General features: G+C 36.6%; 1 protein-coding gene across 3 annotated transcripts in view; it reads right to left on the bottom strand.

Annotated features, from left to right (window-relative positions):
* Nucleotides 1-2,838: 2,838 nt before the first annotated feature.
* rgs8 (regulator of G protein signaling 8) overlaps nt 2,839-24,020 on the bottom strand; it is a 31,342-nt gene continuing 10,160 nt past the window's right edge. Inside the window, exons 2-6 of one of the 3 annotated variants that reach the window (XM_047373910.1) lie at nt 22,290-22,346; nt 13,673-13,783; nt 11,792-11,853; nt 7,444-7,610; nt 2,839-6,789 (exon numbers count right to left, since the gene is read on the bottom strand). In XM_047373910.1, the coding sequence (XP_047229866.1) occupies nt 6,595-6,789; nt 7,444-7,610; nt 11,792-11,853; nt 13,673-13,773 (525 nt within the window). In that variant the 5' untranslated portion in view covers nt 13,774-13,783; nt 22,290-22,346 and the 3' untranslated portion in view covers nt 2,839-6,594. Of the gene's footprint in view, nt 6,790-7,443; nt 7,611-11,791; nt 11,854-13,672; nt 13,805-22,289; nt 22,347-24,020 lie in introns of all 3 variants that reach the window. The other 2 variants (XM_047373908.1, XM_047373909.1) reach the window with 2 other exon arrangements.

The raw sequence follows: 24,020 nt of genomic DNA, 5'->3' as shown, positions 1-24,020 counted from the left end.
GAATAGTTAAGAGATCGATGGACATCAAGGTTACTGATACCTAAGGCGAAAACACAAATGTCAGAAAGGAACAGAGCAGATCAAAACCCAAAAACTGGCTCGAGATGATTACCACATAGGCTCAACACTCAGGCGACGAGTAGCAGGCAGCCACGGCTTAAGTAGCGTACACGGCGATCAGAAGATGGGAAACACCTGTCCACATTCCTCCTGTAGCTCGACACCCTCTGCTGGACGAATAAGGTTAGCAGCAAGCAGAAAAGAGACAGGCTCCCAGAACCCGACAAGTGATGGTTTTGTAACTGTTTTAAAGTAAATGCAGAAAGCTGAGCATGGAATGTGTAATATTCATGCTGACAGAGAATCTTTTGAAGACCAGCACAAGGAAGGGAGGATGAGTCTACAGCCAGCTGCGTGGCTATTACTGGCATCTCCAAGGCCAAAAAACAGCACCAGAAAGTCACAATGACCATGACTAAGTATTGAGCAATAACGTACTGGGCAAAAGTATGTTGCACAATAACTAAGAAAACTAACAAAGGGCTTTCCAACAGAGAGCATCTGCACTATAAAAGCAATGCTAAAAAAGGGAACTGCGGTTGTTTCCTCGCAAAAGACCAGCGAACAAGATCGGACGGAGAAAAGACGCTCACATGAAAAAGGACCAGAGACACAGCCCAGCTGATCAACTGCATTAAAAAGAGGATCAACCCGTGTGCCCTGGAAGGACTGTGCCTCAAAATTAAGAATCTGATTTCATCTACAGCCTTTTTATCCAGACAAAAGAAGTGGACTTGATCGGTGAACAGCTGATTGCTCTACGTTTCAGGCTTCTGGAAGTCCTGAATCAACCTCATTTATGCCACTGGGGTTTCCTTCAACTCTTCAGCCTCTGGACGTTACTGTCCTCTGAGAAATATGACAACAAAGTTCCTGTTTAACCATCAAAACCTGGAGCATCAGTGCCTGTCCACTTAGAGGAAGAAAAAGGAAGATTAAGTCATATTTCCTTCAAGAAATCACTCGTTGTTACCAGAAGAATCATCTCCATCCAGTGCATGGATGAGCCTCCATCTTCAAAGCCTCTCCAACCTCATTAGTTTCAGCATCAGGCAAAGACAGGTTGAGTTGATTGATTCATTTCTATTATTGAAATTATTTTGTGTTGCCGAATTTAAGCTGTTACTGACCCCTGCATAAGTGATACTAATTAAAGAAAGCATATAAAATTCTAGTTAAATCGTGGACATTTAATTATTTGAGTCACCGTATTTTTTTGGTTTTTCATTGGTGGTAAAAAGTCTTGTTGCCTGGTTCTAAGACATTTTAGGAGGTTTTTATAGGTTGCCTTAGCCAAGTTTCCAGTTGAAGAAGGGCGAGATTTTTGTATGAAGGCTGTCAGAGGCTAGGCAAGTCATTTCCCAACACCAGCTTAAACAGAACTTTCAGTAAACCTGCTTAGTAAGATCCTCCAGGTTTAGGGAAGTCCGGACCCGTTGGATGGAGAGCTGGATTGAGCAATCCCCTTAGACATAGGGAAGTAGGAGGGAGGGGTTAGCTCATTGGACAACGAAAGTTGGCGCCCGAACAGGGACCCTGACAGAGAAAAAGGGGCCCCAGAAGAAGGATGCTCAACAGAAGGACGTCTCTGCCTGAGCATCCCGGACCGACAGCCTGAAAGGGAATAAGAAGTAATTGATGTTGTCAGCCAGTCAGGGATCCTCACAGCACTGGCCTGGGAAGGGCTCCTGTAGTTAGTGATGTCATTCACGCTCCTCCAAACTGCATCTGAGTCATTAGCTGAGAAGCTGCTTTTTAGCTTCTCCTTTTAGCTCTCTTAGCTGCTATAATCTCCTTGGTCTGCTTATTTTTTGATGGTGGGATATAGACACCGACTAGAACAAATGAGGAGAATTCTGGAGAGAATGTTTCATTACATGACAACATGCATGTTGCTTTAAAAATCATTTTTAACATAAAATTTTGTCTTTTAAATTTTTTATTAATTTCAGAAACAAATGACACATTTGAAAAGACTGTTTCTATCTGTCATAAACACCATAATGGATCTCCTCAAAAGGGGTAGCAGAAACTACACTGTTTATTCTTTCTGTGTTTTCCAATTAATTAGCTGTCAATTGAGCTTTTATAGGCCTAGATAGGTTGAAGTAGTCATTAGGTGCACAGCCAAATGTAAACTGTATCCACAGAGAAATCTGTGTCAGCTGTGTTTGTTGGCTCCTGGCCTAGATAAGCCTGTGTTGTGTCTACCAAAGCGATGTCCTACATTCACCTCGCTCATTGTTTTCAGAATGACTAACACATCAAAACAGTACAGGTAATGGATGTATAACTAGCATGGTGGTAACCTCCTCCCACCACTGCCTGATACATACAGAATGAGATCTGGCTTCTTTTTTTAATGATGTTCAAGTAAAAATAGTGACAGAAATGATAAATTCAAGTTTTTATGATCTTCAACATCAGGCAAGGAAGGCTTACAATAGAAATCTAGTCACTCACTTACTCTAGTATGAGTCACTGCTTCTAAAACTTTAAAGACATTTGTAGGCGAATATAATGAAAGGTATTTTTTTTTAGGATATTGAACAATGTTCTTTACGATCTGCCTTCTATATACATTTTTTTTTTTGCCAATAAATTGATTAAAACCTGAAATCAAGAAAGTGTAAATAATCTGTTAAATTTGTGTCTGCTCTTTTATTGAAATTATATATTGTCCTAGGAAAGTAGGTCGGCGTTAAGTTGGTATGGGTCAATTTTCATAACAGAAATTCCTCATTTACTTGATAGGAAAAAAATACTCTCCAATTCATGTATGCTCACATGATTTTATTTATAAAATATAGGGGTAGGGTACATTCATGTGGAACACAGAAACATGGAATATATAGTGGTACACATGCTGTAAAGAACAGTTTCAATCATTTTTGGAAAGAATGTACACTGTAGATTTCATGACACATATTGGATGTAAGGGAGTGTATTCTCATTGTTAGGCAATGACAATACTACTATGAATTTATTTTCAAACTGTTATTTGTTATCTCTATCCAGATGATGGCAAAAATAAATAAATAAATAAACACAAACATATCCCCACTCTGGGTCACTGGCTAACATCCATCTTAACAGGTGAAAATACAATAGAGAAGGATTCTGATTTCGGAGTACAGCTTAGCAAGTCACACACAACAATTGTAACTATTTTTAAAACATTTTTTTTACTGTTTTCTCTCAGTAATTAAACTTTTCACTACATGACTGAAGTGACTCAAGATACATTTACTAACTCACTTCTTTTTCCTCAGCCATTACAATTTTCTTCAAACCCTTAAACCAAATCACAACTACTTGGTTAACCATTGCATATCAGTTTATTTCTCTTAGTAGGATCTATGGTGACAAATATGTACAAGATTGCTAAAATCTTCCTTAGAATTTCATGTAACAGTTTTTTTTTAGGTTTTTGTTGCACTAGTAGCCTTTATTTATTAGTAGCTGGACAGGAAGAGGGACAGAGAGAGAAGGGGAAGACATGCAATAAACGGTCCATACCCCGTAATCAATCTGGGGCCATCTGCTTTGAGAATTATGTGGTTGGGGCATGATGGTCCCAAATCCCTGTTATCTTGCATAGGTATTTGGCCAGGAGTTATATGAGCTTTCACTTAAAAGAATATTAAGATATAAAATATATTTTTTTAAACAAAACAATTAAAAGAATGTGGAGTTAAGAAGAGCAAATGCCAAAAAATGCCTGCTAAAAACTTAAATGATCTTAGCATGAAAGAAAATTATTCAATGAATAAGTTAAACATATTCTTTAAGTTAACAGGCTTATCAAATTTTTTCAATGTCTGCGAGTCATCTTTAACAATGTCTGTACCATTGTGAGATTAAGAGCACAACTACTAAATGCAAAGCACATTTTGCTAATTTAGATATGAATCTACTGCATTTTTATTTGATTTGATATTTCAATAACCTTTTAGTGAGTACTTTCACTACATAGCCAAAAGCATGGGGTCACACCACCAATGAATGAATTCCAGTGTTACAATCATTTCCATGGCTGCAGGTGTGTAAAGTTTAGGTGTGGAGAAACCTGACTGGTTTGCACAAAGTCCTGACTTCAACCATTTCGAAAACTTCTGGGATGAATTAGAGCAAAGGCTGCAATTCCGGTTTTCTCATCTAGCAATAAACACACTCCTAAACTTAGGGGAAATGTTCACAGAATAGTTAAAGTTGCTATTGCTGGCAACGGTCGGTCCATCAATAAATTGCACCTTATAGATTAAGAACAGGATGTTATCAAAGTTATAATGATGATTTAATTATTTATTTCAGCTGTTATGAACATGATCAGCTGTGATCCAGTTTACAGCCATGTCAAGAACATTGACATGGCTGTAAACTGGATCACACCAAAAAAAAAAAATGTAGTAAGTAAGTATGAAAGTAGAGTTTGAAATTTCAAACAATCAAAATAATAAATGGGTGTAAAAGTTTTTATGTCTGTTTTTCTCCAATCCACACAAGACCTGAATATATAAAAAGTCTTAAATATATGCATACATTCACCAAAACCTTTTAATAAGTGGTAGTGATGACCAACTTCTCTTTAGTGATCAGGAATCAGTGCAACTGGTAATTTTTCTTTCGACCTTTGTGTTTCTAAAAAAATGGGATTTGTTTAACAGCTTAACAGCTGGAAGGTCCAAGGAACTTAGTGAAGATTGAAGAAAGAGAAGTGCACATTTACATTAGTTTTTAACTGTCTTTGGTAGCCATTTTTAAATAACAGAAGATTTCAGTGTCGGTGGTTCAAACTACTGTTGAGCACTGTTGTGGTGGCAATATCATGCTGTGCGGCTTATTTGATTCCACAGCTTGTGTATTGCAAAAATTGGACAGAATAGGAAAGGAGAACTTTCCTCAACTTCACCGCACATCAGCAATTACATGATTAAAACAACTGGCTTTTCCAACAGGCTAATTATCTAAAACACAAATCAAAACTGTTGGAATGAATAAAACAGTGTTACATTTAAGCTTCTGGAATGACTTTCCCAAAGTTTTAACATCAGCCCTTTTAAAAGCATTGTGGACTAAAAGGTCAGTCTGTATGAGGAAACCAAGCAATATGAATGAACTAGACTTATTCTGTCTTGAATAGAGGACTAGGCAAAATTATCCCAGATGCTTGTTGATGGCATCAAAACAAGTGTGGTCGATTTGGAACTTCCAGAACTTCCTTTTGTCAGTGCTAAGACAATGATGTAAAAGTCAGATGAAATGCAAACACCTCAATTGAGCCGTTCAGACTGCCATGAAAACAAAGAATATGGGTCACATATGGGCAAAAACAATTTGGATTTGGGCCACATTTGCCTGCTGTGTGAACGTAGCCTAAGTCAATCACTTGCCACTTTAAATATATGGACACTGCTGTGTAAAGGGAAATGCACAAACACTAAAAGTGCTGCTGGGGAAATATTTTTCTATGTCATATGTTGTACATGTTTCAGATGTATGGTTTTACATAAAAATAGCTTAACCATTTACTTTGGTGGTGTTCCACTCCCTATAATAACCAGTTTTTGTGTGCAAGCAGCTTGCAATGAGACCGCTATTTTTCACTGTGATGGCACTTCTAGTTTCCATAGTAACAGCATTTGAATAAAAGGGGAAAGATAAAATAAAATAAGATCCACATAAGTAAAAGTAAAGTTTGAAGTCAATTCTTTCTGTTTAATCAATTACCTAAATGTGTTTCAAGTTTAAATTGTTATCCTAACAGGTTCAATGTGAATAATATCACTCACATTTTTTTTTATTCATTCTTTTCAGTATGTATGAATCTTAAAATGACAGCTGAAGGAGCATGCCTTTATACCACCAAAGACCACCAGTTTTTCCAATGAGGCATTTTGATGAGTTTGATATTTCTAAGCAGAGTCTTAGTAGATTGTAATGCTGTCAAATTATGGCTACAAGCCTGACAGTCATGGTCCTGTTTAAAGTGTGTAGCTGCTAAACATCCCCACTTTTATTTTGAGACAAAACTTTTCTGAAGTTGCACAAGCATGCAGTGAGTGCAACAAGCACCTAAAAGTATTGCACAAGAATTCCACAAAAAAAAGCATCCAAACTGTGACACAATAAAGCCTTAACAGGTACTGGCAAAAAAGGTAAGTGCTATTTCTTCTAATACACATGTCCCAATAGATGACATCCTAGTTTTTCTATGCAGCTACATAAGCACATTAATTATATATTTTGTATCCTTGACAAATGGCCTGTAGTGCAAACAAAACATTTGCTGCATGATGTACATTTCTTTGAGGAAAATATTTTTCAAATATGTCGCTCAGGGATCCCACAATACAATGCACTTCAAAAAGATATGCTTTTTCTATGAGGATTGCATGCTTGGAGGTGTACAGAAAACAGTCAAGCAGGTCATTTTATTCTTGCCTATTCACAGTATTGATATGGTGTCAAAAGGTCAAAGAATGATATACTGTACAGGTACAGTTTTAGGTCCACTGTGGTCAGCAGATTTGGTCAAACAGACCTCCGCTGACCTTGCGCATATGCCCTGTTGACAATTTCCTGGTACATCTTTGACCTGATAAATCGTGGGTATGAGTCTTTCTCCATTAGGCTGTAGATTTTACCCTGGACTTCATTGAGACTGGTTGGAGTGGGATCTGACAGGCTCTGTTTGGTCTTCTCCCTTGTCCGGTGGTCAATGTTCACCTATCAAGACAGTATGAGATAAAAGGATTATTTATTTTTGTAGCAAGACAAGTAGCATTGCTTATATAAACAAAATAAATGTTAAAATAAAGTAAATAATGAAAGGCACCTAAGAGTTCTTAATGTTTTTTTTTATGACCAGAACCAACCGCCTTTGTTTGCGTACCTTCCTGACGTTTCTTCTGTCCTTTTAAAAAAACACTACTCAGTCTATTGCAAACATGGAAACTAGTGTCATAGTGCAGTATAGTTAGATGTAAAAAAACATGGTGAATGGTTAAAAACATTACACTTTGACACTAAGGCATTGTGCCATATTTTAATTTAACATTTCAGATTTTGTCAGCAAATTACCAGCTCATTAGTTGCAAAACAATTTTAAGTAACTAAATTTCATCATTGTGGCTATGATAAACCTGTGAAATGTTCATGTCCTGATATAATAAGCATTAGAATTAAAGATAGTTCTCATACTTTTTTAACCATGAAAGTCAAACACAACCCTCAAGATCTTAAAGTACTTGGAGTAGTCTGAGCAAGTGGACATTTCTGAAATGGAGCTATTATTTTGTCAGTAAGTAAGGCAGTTGTAATACCAGTTTTGATTTACAAAGTTTGTTTTATTCATAAACATAGGATTGCAGGCACACACACCTCTCTCGGTGACTGAACCTCAATGAATTCCTTGAATATCTTGTTTGCTTTTGACACAAGTTTGGTTGAGCTTTTGATTTTTTTGTAGTCCTCACAGGCCATCCAAAATTCGATGTTCTCGTCACTGAACTCGGACTTGAGAAATGTCCGAAATGCAGCCAAACCATCTGTACAGAATAGATAAAACGGGTCATACATCTCAAAAAGGATACAATGATTGAGAGATTACTTTCCGGTGTAATTGATCTAATTCATTGAAATATGTAACTTGTTATTTTGTTATTACTTGACTGTGTGTATTTTCCTTAAGAGGGGGTTGTCTAAGCCTTAATCGTTAAACCATATACAAACAAACATGAAAAATGCACCCTCAAAGATGTTTTGTTTTTGACTTTATCAATCATGATACATGGTCAGAAGAGGAAAATGTTTTTCTACTAGCTTGTGTCATGCTGACATTTTATTTCCACCCCCTTCATTTCTGCTGTTTACCTAACAAAACCAGTGAGTGCCAAATAAGCTGCTTCATTACATATACAGAAACGCAAATGGTCATGGTAGAAAGACAAGAAGTTTAGTTTACAGTTTAAATACACTGCTCATAAAAATAAAGGGAACACTTAAACACAATATAACTCCAAGTAAATCAAACTTCTGTTAAATCAAACTGTCCACTTAGGAAGCAACACTGATTGACAATCAATTTCACATGCTGTTGGGCAAATGGAAAAGACAACAGGGAGAAATCTTTGGTGATTAGCAAGACACACTCAATAAAGGAGTGGTTCTGCAGGTGGGGACCACAGACCACTTCTCAGTACCGATGCTTTCTGCTTGATGTTTTGGTCACTTTTGAATGTTGGTGGTGCTTTCACACTCGTGGTAGCATGAGATGGTCTCTACAACCCACACAAGTGGCTCAGGTAGTGCAGCTCATCCAGGATGGCACATCAATGCGAGCTGTGGCAAGAAGGTTTGCTGTGTCTGTCAGCGTAGTGTCCAGAGCCTGGAGGCGCAACCAGGAGACAGGCCAGTACACCAGGAGACATGGAGGAGGCCGTAGGAGGGCAACAACCCAGCAGCAGGACCGCTATCTCTGCCTTTGTGCAAGGAGGAACAGGAGGAGCAATGCCAGGAACCTGCAAAATGACCACCAGCAGGCCACAAATGCGCATGTGTCTGCACAAATGATTAGAAACCGACTCCATGATGATGGTATGAGGGCCCGACATCCACAAATGGGGGTTGTGCTCACAGCCCAACACCGTGCAGGACGCTTGACATTTGCCAGAGAACAACAGGATTGGCAAATACGCCACTGGCGCCCTGTGCTCTTCACAGATGAAAGCAGGTTCACACTGAGCACATGTGACAGACGTGACAGAGTCTGGAGACACCGTGGAGAGCGATCTGCTGCCTGAACATCCTTCAGCATGACCGGTTTGGCAGTGGGTCAGTAATGGTGTGGGGTGGCATTTCTTTCCGTGTGCTCGCCAGAGGTAGCCTGACTGCCATTAGGTACCGAGATGAGATCCTCAGACCCCTTGTGAGACCATATGCTGGTGCGGTTGGCCCTGTGTTCCTCCTAATGCAGGACAATGCTAGACCTCATGTGGCTGGAGTGTGTCAGCAGTTCCTGCAAGATGAAGACATTGAAGCTATGGACTGGCCCGCCCGTTCCCCAGACCTGAATCTGATTGAGCACATCTGGGTCATCATGTCTCGCTCCATCCATCAACATCATGTTGCACCACAGACTGTCCAGGAGTTGGCGGATGCTTTAGTCCAGGTATGGGAGGAGATCCCTCAGGAGACCATCCGCCGTCTCATCAGGAGCATGCCCAGGCGTTGTAGGGAGGTCATACAGGTACGTGGAGGCCACACACAATACTGAGCCTCACCTTGACTTGTTTTAAGGACATTACATCAAAGTTGGATCAGCCTGTAGTGTGTTTTTCCACTTTAATTTTGTGTGTGACTCCAAATCCAGGCATTGGTTAATAAATTTGATTTCCATTGATTATTTTTGTGTGATTTTGTTGTCAGCACATTTAGCTTTGTACAGAACAAAGTATTCCATGAGAATATTTCATTCATTCAGATCTAGGATGTGTTATTCAAGTGTTCCCTTTATTTTTTTGAGCAGTGTAGATCTGCAAATGTGTCAACTCAAAAAAAAAGATGCTTCTACTTAGGTTAAGATGACTCAACAACATGAAACTGTCACTTTTAAATTAAACAAGGGGCCAATAATTGAATCAGAAATTGTACAAGACACAAAGACAGTTAAAGCTTACAGCTGCTAATTTCCTGTTCTAAAAGTCAAGCTCATGTCCAAAAGTGCTCATTGATGTAGAAAGAAAAGTTTTCCCTGTGTATCTATTAACTTAGGTATTCTGCCAAACTGTTACTCCTGTCATTTACAATAATTGTTAGACATTCCCTTTCTCCACATTAAGCCCAAGTGCCTAAGTTCTTTCAGGTAAAAAGCCCTTGTTAGCTAGCCATTACATAAGGAAATTCAATAATGTTGAGTGTTTTTTAAAAGGTTAGAGTGTGGGGTACTAATTTAATATCTGAAGGAAACTGAGGGGCATAGAAGGACTGAATCAGATAGTCAAGTTGACATAGGAACACAGATGGACAATGAGTTAAAATAGGAATCAATATCATGTTAGAAACAGGTTATTGGGACCTCTAGCTGAGTTATTTACTTTGTGTGTAGTAAAATAAATGAATGAGACTCTGCAGAGACCAAATCTTATTGCAAATAAATCAGAGTAATTATGGGCAGCTTTAAATAGAAAGGACAAAGGGAACTCAGTAAAACTGATGTGAATAAACAGCACAGAGTTGTCGCCTATTAACTTTATAATGTTCTTGAACCAACCAGACAGGCCATATGAAATTGGCTTTGCACAAAAAAATCCAGTCAGGTGTGAAAAGCAATTCGTTATTTTTAATAAAATCAAAGCTTGTGTTAAAGCAAAATTTTTTTTAAAGGAACTTTATGTACCATGTACCATTTCTTATTAAACATATACGCATGTCTTTGCACATATTGTGGTGGACATAATTAGTGCTCACGCCACTGAAACAGGTTGCCGGTGTGTCTCGCTATTTTCTGCCAGGGAAAAGCTCCATTCCCACCTCTATAAAAGGTTTCATGCTTTCTCTGTGTGTGTGTTAAACCAGCCGTGCTTTGTGCCATAACCTCAGTCTAAACTAAATACAAAGATTATTTGAGTATCACACATTTCTTGCTCGAATGAGTCTAACCTCCTTATTACAACAGTCTATCAAATGAATGGAACAAAGAGTGCCACTTTTAAATGCCCACTACTTGATACCGGTCATGCAGTGTTTTCTATGCATTTCATTCCTTTTCTCACAGAAAAAAAAAAAAAAAACAAAACTTTCCTGCAAATAAAATATACCATTTTCTGCAATGGCATATATTAATTGATAGTGGCTCATTGGTTGTTAGCCCCTGGTCCTGGAATGCTTCACAGAGATTGTATGAAATTCATTGTACATAAACATGTAGCATCAGTAGTCAGGTATAAATATGCCAAATTCCCAGAAATTGCTACTGGTTTCAAAAAATACAGTGGCTATGGGGGTTCTAGGTGCACCATTTTAATAAACTGATTTCCATCATTGGTTGCATTTAAGTCTCTGAAGCAAACATTCAGATAATTTATTTTAAAAACTTTTTTTTAAGATTTCCACTGATCTGTTTGATTTTGGAAATGAAACAATATCTATGTAGGCCCTTATCTTCCTGTTAAAGCATAATTGTTTCACCAAAATGAAATTACAAACGATCTGAAAAAATAAATCCCTTTTCAAATAGGAACTGGGTAAAATTAAAAGAATAAGACAGGCAAACCAATAACACTTACACAATGATAAAATGTTTACATATGTAATACATACTGCTGAACTGTGATCATAGGTCACAAATAATGTGCATTTTCATAGGTCAGTTCAGCTAGTTTGGGGTCATGGATGCGACGTCACATTGCTTGTTAACTGAAAATAAACACATGACTTGTCGGTACAGAAGGAAGAGATGATAATTCTGTCCCAATTTGTGCTTGGTGCAACAAGGAAGGTCAGTGACAAGTATGTGACTCATAATGTGGTAAGGAGCCCTGACAACACAGAAATAAGATGCTTGCATAAGAAGAGCTGAAACGGGTGACGATTGGAGTTTACTTGTGTCAAGAGCAAACTACACTCATAAAAAAGGAGGGAGGTTATTTTTAGGTAGTCTTATTTTTTTAGTAAGCTGACTTCTGCAGAAGGAAGTGTTTTTAATGAAAAACAATATACGCAAACTTACATTTGTGAGCAAGAAGGTGATCGAATGACTCAGACCATCGAACAACTTCATCTGTTGATAGTCTGAAGGAGAAAAAGCCAAAGAGAAGCAACACATTAAAATGATAACAAACCACTATGTTTTCATCCATTTTTAACTCCAAATGGTTTTTGACATTTTAATGAAGGGTGTTAGATTTATGATTATTGATTAATTAACCTTTATCAATAATTATAATTAAAAATCATAATTTGACAAAATTAATTTCTTAACCAAAATCCTCATTTATGAATCGGGACCAGAGATGTCTTCTGGTGTTGTAATTGTGGCTCAACACCTTTGATAATTATGACCGTTAAATACTCAGTAATAATTAATAACTATTACCAGAGATGTCACTGTTTAATCGACCGTTTCTGCTGAAACGTGTGGAACTTCAACCTTATCTTGACTGACGAATCACTCTTGCACAAAATAAATACAAAACGCCTTCTGTTTATCTATGTGAACATTTATTAAATCACAGCCCTGATACAATCCGCTGTTCCGATTTAATAATCTTCACCTACTCAAACATACAAAGTTCTACACAAAAAGGGGGTAAAATATCTAACTAAACAAAATAAAGCAAACAGCAGTGGGTGTGTATGGGATCAAACCAGCAGTTATGGCAAAAATGATAATATGACAAAAGGGATGTGGTGGTGAGTGGAGGTTGGGAGCGGAGCTCAAACTGAAAACGGTGAATTTCACCATGAGGTTATTATAGCAGTTCAGTTTCACAGCGCACCTGCGCACAGGTGTTTGTACGGTAAAGACATACTTGCGAGACACTGCGGTCTCCGAAAGTACCAACAATGGCATGCACATACACTCAGAACACATTAGACTCTAAATGGTGACTCTAATCGCACTAAAAATCTCCTCTACCCTGCCCAACTATTCCTAAAAAGAAATAAAAGAAAATAATAAAAGGATGTGTTTTAATTTGTTGAAGCCTTCCTTCTGGGCGGAGTTGAGAGAGAGTGGGGTGGAAGTTGGAAGTTACTGTGCGTCCACAGTTAACTTCAGGAAAAGCAGTCAATCTTCGTCCTCTGGCCTCCTTGGTGAAAGGGAAAAATATGATCTGACCGTTACAGTTGACTAGAACACAAAACAAGGTGGCGATTCGTCTCCTTGAAACTCCGTGTTTTTTTTTAGTTACGTGTTAAGCTCATGTCTTCCATCGGCAAAGTGAAATTTCTGGCCTTCTCATTCCAGAAACCTCAGTTATAAATTTTTCTTTGGCCAACGAAGGAGAATAAATGAAATCCACTCGGGACTCTTCTCCAGATGATGCTTCAGTTGCGTGGTCACCGCGTCACAGTCTCCAGCTGAAGGCGAGCCCTCAAAATGGGCGCCTTCCTATATAGTGTCTTGTGATGTCAGACTTGGGACGCCCCGTCATATCAGACGCGGTGCCCGCTGGGATTTATAGGAACAGGCTGTCCTGGATACAAAATGGCCAATGACGTTGGAAAGGCATAGTGGCATCCAGCAACGTGCAAATGGTCCAATATTCAGCAAACAAGTGGTCCAACAAGGGTTTACTGTGTGATTCATCTTCAGCTCTAGAGGAATCTTGCTACAAAAATGCCAAACATTTTTGAAAGTCTATCACATTAAATCCCAATAAAATAAATCAAAGTTGACATTGTAACATGGCTGGATTGACTCTCCATTAAAAATATAACAATTAAACTCTTAACTAAGAATGCACTGAATGTTTCTACTCCAATCAAGGCACTGAATTCAAAGTAATTTAGGCAATGGTTGGAGCATGGATGAAGAAAATATTTTTTTTATTTAGCTCTAATGTTCACCATGCTTTAAACAGAATCTCTCTTCGGGGAGTGGACTTACTTTAGACATCTTGCTGTGGTCTCACGAGCAGGAGGCAGAAACTCAGAGAAGTCACTGTAGGAGTCAGATTTTTTGGACAGACAGCCTAATCTGGTCTTCATGGTGAAAAGCCTGGTAAAAAAGCATACCATACTGTAATGATCTCAGGTTTCTTTCCTGTTTTCTTGCTGCAAAACAGTCCAGGTTCATTGTGGAAAACTAGAAATACCTTCCAAGCAAATTTCTCATTTCACTACATCAGGCAGATTTTACCTAATTAAAAAAATCAAAAAACAGAAAATAGTGAAATATAGGAAGCATACCAAGTCATGACATCTTTATGTGGGCCTTCCCAAAATAAAGTAAAAATAGAAATAATTAAATAAAAAATAGATTAAAAAGTATCAAAGAAATTGAAAACTAAAAGTCTTACGGGTTTCTGTCATTTAGAAAATAAGAAATGTTGGTGTTCCTAACTGGCCTAAAACAAGGAACTTTTATTCTGATTTAATCTCAGACAGTGAGAAAAATGTTCTGTAGGCATCTGGTTTCAACTACAAACAGGCTTATGATATTGCAATGAATCAAATTAATAGAAATGAAAAAAACAAAAAACAAAGCAGAACAAATTATTTTTAATTAACTGATCATGCAAATACACAATTTAATTTTCCATATAGCATTTCATGTAAACAGGCATTGTTGCATGGACCATCTGAAATAGACATTTTATTTTAGCTGAGATAATAAAAGGAATAAAAAACTATTCATTCACTCCAACACAGTTTAAATGCATTAAAATAAACCATACCCCTATCGCCTAACACAGTCTGTCTCAACACACTTGTACACTGCTGCTGTCATGTAATGTCAATGTCAATGTTCTGCCAGAGGGACACATGGGTCACAACAGATGGGGCATGGTTATAAAGACACTGCATCAGAAGCCACAGACTTCTTTAAAAAACCTAGGTTCATTTGAAAGAAAAAAAGATTTTGCATTTTATTATGCCAGCTATAATAATTTTGCATTTCATTCACCCTAGAAATGGACTGCTATGTTGATTCCCACCTTTGTGTGCACAAAAGCCTCAGTAATTGTTTTTTTTTTAGCTGTTTATCAAGGAAACAAATGTCAGATTTTATTTTAAGTATGCATAAATAATAATAAAAAAAAGGATTTACACATTTGTTTTTTAAATCTGTTCTCTTAGAGTCAATTACACTTTATTGCTTTCATGGACAGGGGTAGTCTGAAGCTAATGGGATTTGTTTTGTTTTTGCAGCCCAAAGGTGGGTACTCAGAGAGATAGGATGAAGGGTGGGCAAATTAACAGTTTGGTACATTCAGTGAATCAAAAAAAGAACATAAGGGTAGGCTTCAAAACATAGAAAGGTATTAACATCCAGGAAAGACATCATTGTTGAATCAAGACTGTGTTGTCAAATTAGAGTCCCTTCACACATCCAACCCAGCAAAGAACTGTATCAATTAGATATTCAAGATGTTTCTTTCTATAGCTTATACCAATGCTTCAATATTTTTAAAATATTGTTTTTTTTTATTTGACTCTTTTAATCTGGGATTGGATTTTTCCCCAGTCATTGGAGATTAAATTGATAAGGTATATCAATCCTGTGCTGCCTAGAAACTGGCTTAGTATGGTCTGCTGAGGCCAATATTAAGAAAATTGGCAGCTGATATATTGATCTACCTCTTATAGGAATGTAATTTCTTTAGCCAACCATAACACATGCAAGTCAATAGAAAGGGTTTGCCACAGAAACAAACTTTTTCCAAGCACCAAGAAGTCAATGGTCAAGAGATGGATTAGATCTATGCTTAGAATAAAAAAAAATGTCAAATAAATATGTCAAATTTAGCATATTTGCTAAGTAAAGAGCATGTAAAGTATTGCATGTATGTGTGGATTACAAAAATAAGACAAAGAACAATTTCAGAATCAGGTAGTATGACTTTTGTATTTACACCCTGACTGATGTCAGGGATTTGGGATTCTTTGGGCTTTTGTATTATGAAGATGTATTCAGAGATGTGTTCTGAATAAAAGATCCCCTGTGTCGGCTTTGAGAGGAAACCAGTTGTCTTTTAATCATTCGTATATTTTAAGTTAACTTCTTCTCCCACACTTAGTTCCACAAAAGTACTTGAAACAAGAAAGGGCCATGCCTACATTGTGCAATGATAAACATCTCCAAATTCAGACAACTTCTGGTTACAATGTGTCGAAAAGCTGTTTTACAACAATCTGGTTTTAGTTAAAATATCAGCTTAAGGTTGGCAAACAACCCCAAATAGGAAATGTTATTTTATTGGAACACTGTGGTGTAAATGTTCAAAAACAATCTTGCAATGATTAGTAAAAAAACAAAAAGTTCACTCTCGCATTTTTTGTTTTTGTATGAATGCAACAATCCAACTATCTTTTTAGAAGATAAATATTTTAGATTGATAGGAGAGAAAATGCTTAGTTTTTTTTGTTAGATCACGCCTTGGCTAGTGGCCTCTTTGTTCCCTATCACTGTTAGATTTAAAATACCTGTTTTTCATTTAATTGAAACATCTACCTTTAATTATTCCTTTTTATATTTTCAAGAGAATGTTTTCAAAAAATATGCTTCTAGGAGAGCAAGCCATTAAAATCATGCATCTTTGGCTTTTATAACAGAACAATAGGAAACTATATTAAATTGTATATGATTTTTCCACTCATACATTCTTTTATTCACACTACAACCACTATTGTATATGTAGTTTACATAAAGTATTTCTCTTTGATAATATTGCTGCTGCAGAGAAATGGAAAAAAATGACCGCTTTGAAGCTTGGAAGTTAAATTGGGAACATTGCATCAAATGTACTGTTCATTGACCAGCTAAAAGCCATTTCTTGAAACTAATGGGCTTCACTCATTACATAAATTCCAAGGCTTTTTAAAATTTTACTTTTGTTCCCCACTCACTGTTTTAAAATACCTGAAATTAGAAAAAAAAAAAATGCATTTGCATTTAGACTGGAACAATTGTATATCAGGTTTATGGTATTAGCTAATGTTAACTCTTTGTCACTCTGCTTTGCGGAAAGGATAAGTGAATTGAATGTATTTCCACAAAGAACATTTGTTTGCAATACCAGAAGGTAAACGCCACTACTGAGTTGTAATTTTTTTTTTCTGAAGCTTTCCTGACCCACAGCATATAAATCTCAAAACACTCCATCCCCATGCAGTTTGTTTCAAATAAACTGTAGCAACGCTGTAGCCTCATCCAGAAATACATATATATCACCTATTATGGATCAAACAGACGCAATAAACTTAGAAAGGTAGGTTGCATGCTCATCAGCATAAGTCATAATCTCAACGCACACTCACTTCACTAATAAATAGTTATTTTTAGAAGTTGCAAAAACAATAGGTAGTGAATAAGTATAGCAGACTATGAATAGAAACATCCCCTGTCAAAGATCATAGGAGTCTCAATGACAATAGAAAAAAAAAAACATAAAAAAACACTACTATAGAGGTACATAATGCAATCTTTATCTTTTTTGTGAAGACAACAAATAGAGTATTTTAACAGTACACTTGAATGGGAAATTACTTTTCTAATTCTAACGAATATTTCATCCAAGCGTAAAAATATGTATTTTTATAAAGGTAAGGAAAAAACTGCTCAATTAGGTGTAACTAATGTGGTGTGATTAAATGTGAAGTATATCAATTTAATAAAAGTCTTGTTTATAACTTTAGTTTATTTTTCACTTCTGATAATCCCACATTTTATCTAACTCCAAAAGGAACATCTCTAAAGAGTTTTTGATTTGAAACAAGGGTGTGGTGAAGAAGAGTTGCTGGTTGGGGTTCCTGTTAATGATCAAAAGAAAAAAAGACTGTTATCACAGTTTACGATGCAGTTAATTTACTGTTGACATAGTGAGATTCTTTGATATTCTCACAGTGTGGCAAACTTGTGTAGAAATGCCTGTTTCACACTATGATTGCATTAAAATTAAGTATCACAGACATAACTAGTATTGTGATCAAGAGTATTTATTTCGATTCACTGATCCATGTAATAATTAAGCAGTAATTCCTAAGCAAACTCCTAAATAAGAGTTGTATCTATTTTATTAAATATTATGTTTATTTAAAAAATGTCTGAGTCCAAATGAGAGTCCTTGTTTTCACGACTGAAAATGTTGCATAATAGCCAAATTTGCCTTTAAGGAGCCTTCCTCTTGCAATATGACCAGCAGTGAGCAGCACTAGGTGGGGGAAGGACAGCACTGTACTAACCTTCTCGAAACTGGCACTTTCTTCAAGATCTCTATGATAGGGGTTTAAACTATTGGGATGTTATAATGGAAAGTTTCTGCAGGCTGGAGTCATTTTTTAAAACCTTCATACCCTAATATTACTAAAAAGCCCAGCCCTAATGTTAACACATCTGGTTGCAAAACGTCATCTGAATAAAATGACTGCTTCTACTAAAATTATGAACTACCCTTTAAGACATGTACTATGGCCACATGGTATGTGCCATAATAGCATGTGCCCTTTTCATCAGACAAGGACAGTCATTGTACAGTTTATGCTCTTTTCTGCTTGCCAGTCTCTTGATATTATAATATATCTCCTTCTCATGCTGTCTTGTCTTCTTGTCCTGTCTGTATGTTCACAAAATCACTGTGTCCATGGTTCTTAAGAGTTCAGCTTTTCAGTGTGCACTGTACTGCAGACATGTGCTACTGAGTTATTTATAAAAACCCCTGACAAATCCACGCAGTCAGGAGGAAACGGTGCATGTTCTATTCAGCCATGCAGTAAGGCCGGCTCCTGGAGGAAAAAAAAAAATCTAAAAACAGCCATAGCATTCTAATGTCTTAGAGATACACAAGCACTTCTCATGAATGTGAAAGTGTTGGCAGCGTTTGCTAAAACTCTAGTTTCTTTACATGCCTGATGGGATGTGTATGTTAGCAAGTAAAAATCTGGATCATGACACTTCTGTCTATGTTTGTGTGTGTTAGGTGTTACCTAACTTGATGCAATGCAGGTTTTAAGGTCTCTCTCCTTGTCCTTGATTTTTGAATGCTAACAAGAGTTTCATTCAGTAGATGTGCATTTTTAGCTGGGATTTTGTAGAGTTCATAAAAAATTGCTACTAAATTCATTAGTGACCTAAATAAAGTGATCTACTAAAGCCGTAACTGCTTTTAATAAAAGAAAACTGCATTTTTCCCCAATAGTTCAATAGTATTGATGAAATGAATAATACCACAGACATACAAGATCACTATGAATACACGAATGCTCAAGTGCATATTCTCCCTGTGACGTTGGTAGTCTCCTGAGCAAAAAGTGTATCACTGACAAAGCTGCTGAAGCTGCACTAGTATTGATACTATCAAAGTATCAGTGGAAACATATCTAGCTCTTGGGATGTTACTGATATCCATTTAAGAACAATTTTGATTTATTTTTTCCAACCATTCTGCTATAAAAAGAAATGAAAAAGTATGAATTGAATGACTGATGGTTTATTTCAAAAGACTATTGCCATTTTATGGTGCATATCATTTTTGCTCTCCAATATTGAAAGTCTTCCTTGGATGCTTTAAGGTACAAGGTGTCCTCCAACAGTGTTAACTAATCATTGTTCTTCCAAACATATGGACATATTCCGGAAAGATTTAAAAGCTACTGAAGTGACGTGCCTTATCACTGATGAAAACATAGAAGTGGGAAGTTTGTTGACATGGTGAGAAACCAACAGTCTCCCTTCAACATTAATAAAACCAAGGGGATAATTATGGACAGGAGGGGTCCATGCATATTTGTTTCGCTTGGATTTTCTTATTTGAAACAAGAAATAAAAAAACACAACAAAAAAAGAAGTTATTCTATTTTTTTATTTTAAAATACAAAAGATCTAAGTGTTAACAAGGGGTTCTTTCTAATTGTGCATCTTTGCAAGTTGGTTGTCTGAGAGCAAAACAAGAACTTCTAAATGCAATGCAGCTCTTGTCAACACACCTGTGTTTGCCCTGTTGGTTTTTGCAAGACCAACTCCTCAACTTTATGATAATGAATTTGAACTCAAGTGCCTAATGTTTTTTTTTCTGAAAAAAATAAAATAAATAATAATTAAAAATAAATAAACAAATAATCACTGGATTTCATAGTCACAAAAGTTACAGTCGGGGTTTTGGGTTCAGTGTGTGTTTGTGTTTTGTCTGCACTTTTGTTTTCAGTTTCCAGATGGTGCTGGAGTTTCTCAGGTGTGCTGGGTGACAGGTGCAACTGATCTGCTGATTGCATTGGAGGAGTATTTAAGCAGGAAGCTGCCAGCACTTCGATGCCAGAGTGTTTGCCTTCTGTGGCAGAAACCTGAACCTTCTGATCATTCTTTGTTGAACTTTGACTTTGGTTCCAGAAGTTTCTGGATGATCAAGATTACCTATGTTTGGTGGATTTCGTTTGGATTTCGTTTCCAAGTACCAAGCTGGCAGCTTCCTGCTATCCTCCGTCTCCTGAAACAAGGCAGAAGCGTACCCTGTCCACCCTCCAACGCAAGTACCTGAACATTGAATTAACTCCTGAACTCACCAGAACTCACTCTATAGCTCAAGTAAAACCATCTGGATTTCTCCGCTTCGCACACCTGGGTCCCGACTCCCTCTATCCCTGGCGATCTGACTACACTCACCTAGTAAGCCGTTCAACTGGTAATCATAGTTACTTCTCGTTTATTCCGCAACATTATAGTTCTTGTATTCACCAGTTCTCTTCCCCCTCTTTTTATACAGTTGGCGATTCTACTGTTCATGTTCCAGTTTCACTTCTTGTAAATAAAACACCTTTTACTGATTCAGTTGTTGTTCTGAGTGTTCTTCTGTATGTGGGTCAGATCTATCTTGAAGAAAATGACAGTTATAGCAATGTGGCTCCAGCAGAAAAACCCAACAGATGAAATAAAAGCACTTCAACTTCAAAATGAAGAAAAGGATAAGAGAATAATTTATCTGGAACATTGAGTGAATGAGTTGGAACAATGTACCACAACAAATTATGATCGTTACTCGACTGGCAGTGAAACTGAAATCCTGCTGTGAATCGCAATAGTGGAGGAAACGTAGAATTGGACGTCATTTCAACCGAGGACCAGTGGCCGCCTTCTTGGAGTCTAAAGACATAATACTGGACACTAACCAAGTCGAAGCTCGCCATCCACATCATTTTAAGATTTGTGAACTACAAACATAAAAATGCGCTGCTCAAACAAGGTTGGAAGCTCAAAGGCTCAAATGTCTTCCACAATGAGCATCTCAGCATAAACAATGCAGAAATTGACAGACAGCAAACTCATGGAACACAAATTGCAAAAGTATTCATATACTTATTAGGACTTCAATAACATTGTTGTAAGTTGTTTTTAAAGAACACCTAGCTCTGATATTGATATTCTTGTGGAATGGATGTGATTAATAAGGTATTAATTATATGCACAGACTTCAATATAAATTTGCTTAATGTAAACACTCATAGGTCCACACATGAATTTCTGAACACAATCAACAGTTTGACTCTTGTTCCAAAGATAATTAGACCCAACAGAATCCCATCCCATTCAGCCACGTTAATTGATAACATTTTCACACATGATATTGTTAAAAAATCTACAGGAGGTCTGTTATTGAATTATATCAATGATTATTTTCCAGTATTTGTAAAATATGACATAAATTACTGCATTATCAGGACAGAACAGCAAACATGATATAGGAGAGTAAGAACAAAGGAGTTGACAACTCTGTTAAAAAATAATTTATTTGCATATAGATCTGGCACAAGATTTTAATTCATTTGTAGACATATTCATGAAATTTTATGACAACCATTGTGTAGTAAGAATAAATACAGCAGTTCTCCAACTTGCAAATTTTGTAAGTTGGCAAAGCTTAATTTAGCAGAAGCTAAAGAGTTTAACAGTTTCTAAAGTTAGAAAAAATGCTAATCTGCTAAACAAAAAATGTGTTCCGCTGTTAGATGATTAGCTGAACTGTGCCCACCACTGCCCATAAGGTTAGTATAATAAGAGAGTTTTTGCATTTCAGTCTGTGGGGTACAACAATGGAACAGTTTGACTGGAGGTGAAGCATTGTCCACATATTAAAAAGTTTAAATCACAATACAAGACAATTGTCTTTATTGGAGATGAAAAATGATTATCTTGCTATTTCATTGCAAATATTATTATAAAAATAATAATAATTTTTATCATAGCGTTACTGTTAGTTACACTATAAAGTAACAGATTTGTAGCTAAGGTACAGGTGTGTCATACCATATATGAAAAACCATTAAAACATATCCCTGAAGATGTAGGTGATAAAAAAAATGCTGTTGCTTTTTGTCTGTCGGTCTGCCTGTCTGATTTGCAGCATCTGTTCTTGTTTCTAAGATTTTGCACAGGTTCAGACCTTTTCCTGGATAAGAAAATTCTGACAGAGTTCACCAAGATACAAGGGTTTCTGACAAGACATGTAGCTCACACATGTGGCTGTCAGTTTATTATGATAGCCACCCAGATTTCAGTGCTAAAATTAACAAACCTTTGGAGTGTAATGTCTCAGTCATGGAAATCATTTAAAGTTTGGTTGGCATCACAGCTGTGGAGAAAAAAAATAGATTAACGTGGCTCTTTAAAGTAACAAGTTGTCTATCAATGTCAAGCGAGATGTTTTGAGTTGATTTCTTTTCACATTTTCTTATGCTGTAGTTTCAGGCTTTTGGGATAACATTTGATCTGGGTGATGTGATGCCCCAACACTCGAATTTCACAAAAAGGGGATAAATGTTTGTGCTAAGTGAATGCTGGTTTGTGCAGCAACACTTTTTGTTTGCTTAAGTGTAGGTCATCAGAGGTCAACAAGGCTTCTTAGATTACTTTTCTCAAACAAAAATGATATCAAATATGTGTGCTCTGTAGTGGTTTTTGCTGCAAAAAAGGTGTTGCTTTTGCCACCATGATTTGTAATATATCAAAGTATGAAGGAAAAACAAAAAATAGAACCGTCCTTTTATTTGTAAAAGACAGGGGGCACTGCAACCTATCGATGACATTTATACCTTAAAAACCTTCAAAATTATGGTTGGATAAACAAAAATGTTTGCATCACAAACAAAACGGAAACTATTGAAACCATTTTTATTTGAGTTGCAAAGGGGTCTTGTTGACCTTTGAAGAAATTTCATTAAACATTCGTTAATATCTTTACAATGACAGTAACTGTTGATACATTAAAACCTAAGAGGTAACATGTGAAAATTGCTGAAGGGCATGTTTACAAGTTTATTGCCAGAGTAAACTAAAATGGGCACTCTTTATTTTTGCTTAGTCTTTTTTTGATACACAACTGTTTTGATAGTTGTACTTGTTACATTGCATTCATATTAAAAGCATTTTCCAAAATGTATTCTTTTTTGCACATTGGATGTATATTTGTTTGTGGCAGGTTTATACATAGGGTCTTATTTTGATTAGTTTAACTGGGCCCAACTTGGTGTCATCTATTATGTTAATCATATAAATGTTATGTTCACTAAGGCAAGTATTTTTTAACCACTTATTTATTTTTGGTAATGTAAAAATAATGGATTTTACTTTGTTGGCAGGTTAAAAAATAAATACATTCTAAATACAATATAGAATCTTTTTATTTTTTATTTGCTGTTGTGCGGTAAATAAAATGATTAAGAATCCCAAAAACACTGAAATATAAACGTGAAGAGTAATACTGGACCTTTATGCTGTCTTATCAATCAAACAGAACAGTAACAAAATTACAAACAATAATATGTAGACAGAAAAGGTCACCAACAGTTATCTGTTAGGAATAACATGATTAGAACACTGATAGTACTTGTAACACAGCCATCGGCTTTCATCTGGCCAAAATGATCCATCCAAAACTGGGCACATTCATTTCTTAAGGTGCACCACTATCGTTCCATCCTTGATTTCCCGTACTCAAACTGAGGGTAACAGAGTCAAAGCCATTTTCCTCCTCGATGTTGTGCAAAAATCTTGGCATCGCCTGTGCCATGATCCACTCTGACCTTTTTTGGAAATCCATTCCATTCCATCACAAAATCAATGACATAGCCAGCAATAATGTGAGGATCACCGTTTTATATGCTTCTAACCAGAATATTTTCCTTGAGAAGCCATCTATGCATCCATTAATCTATGCATCCATTAATACATATACCATAAGGCTTTAGTTTGTACTCATACTCGTTGTCTTCCGCTTCATCCGGAGTTGGGTCTCGGGGGCAGCCGA

The sequence above is a fragment of the Girardinichthys multiradiatus genome, chromosome 9 (assembly GCF_021462225.1).
Source record: "Girardinichthys multiradiatus isolate DD_20200921_A chromosome 9, DD_fGirMul_XY1, whole genome shotgun sequence".
Taxonomy (NCBI): domain Eukaryota; kingdom Metazoa; phylum Chordata; class Actinopteri; order Cyprinodontiformes; family Goodeidae; genus Girardinichthys; species Girardinichthys multiradiatus.
This window is presented reverse-complemented; position numbering and strand designations above follow the sequence as displayed.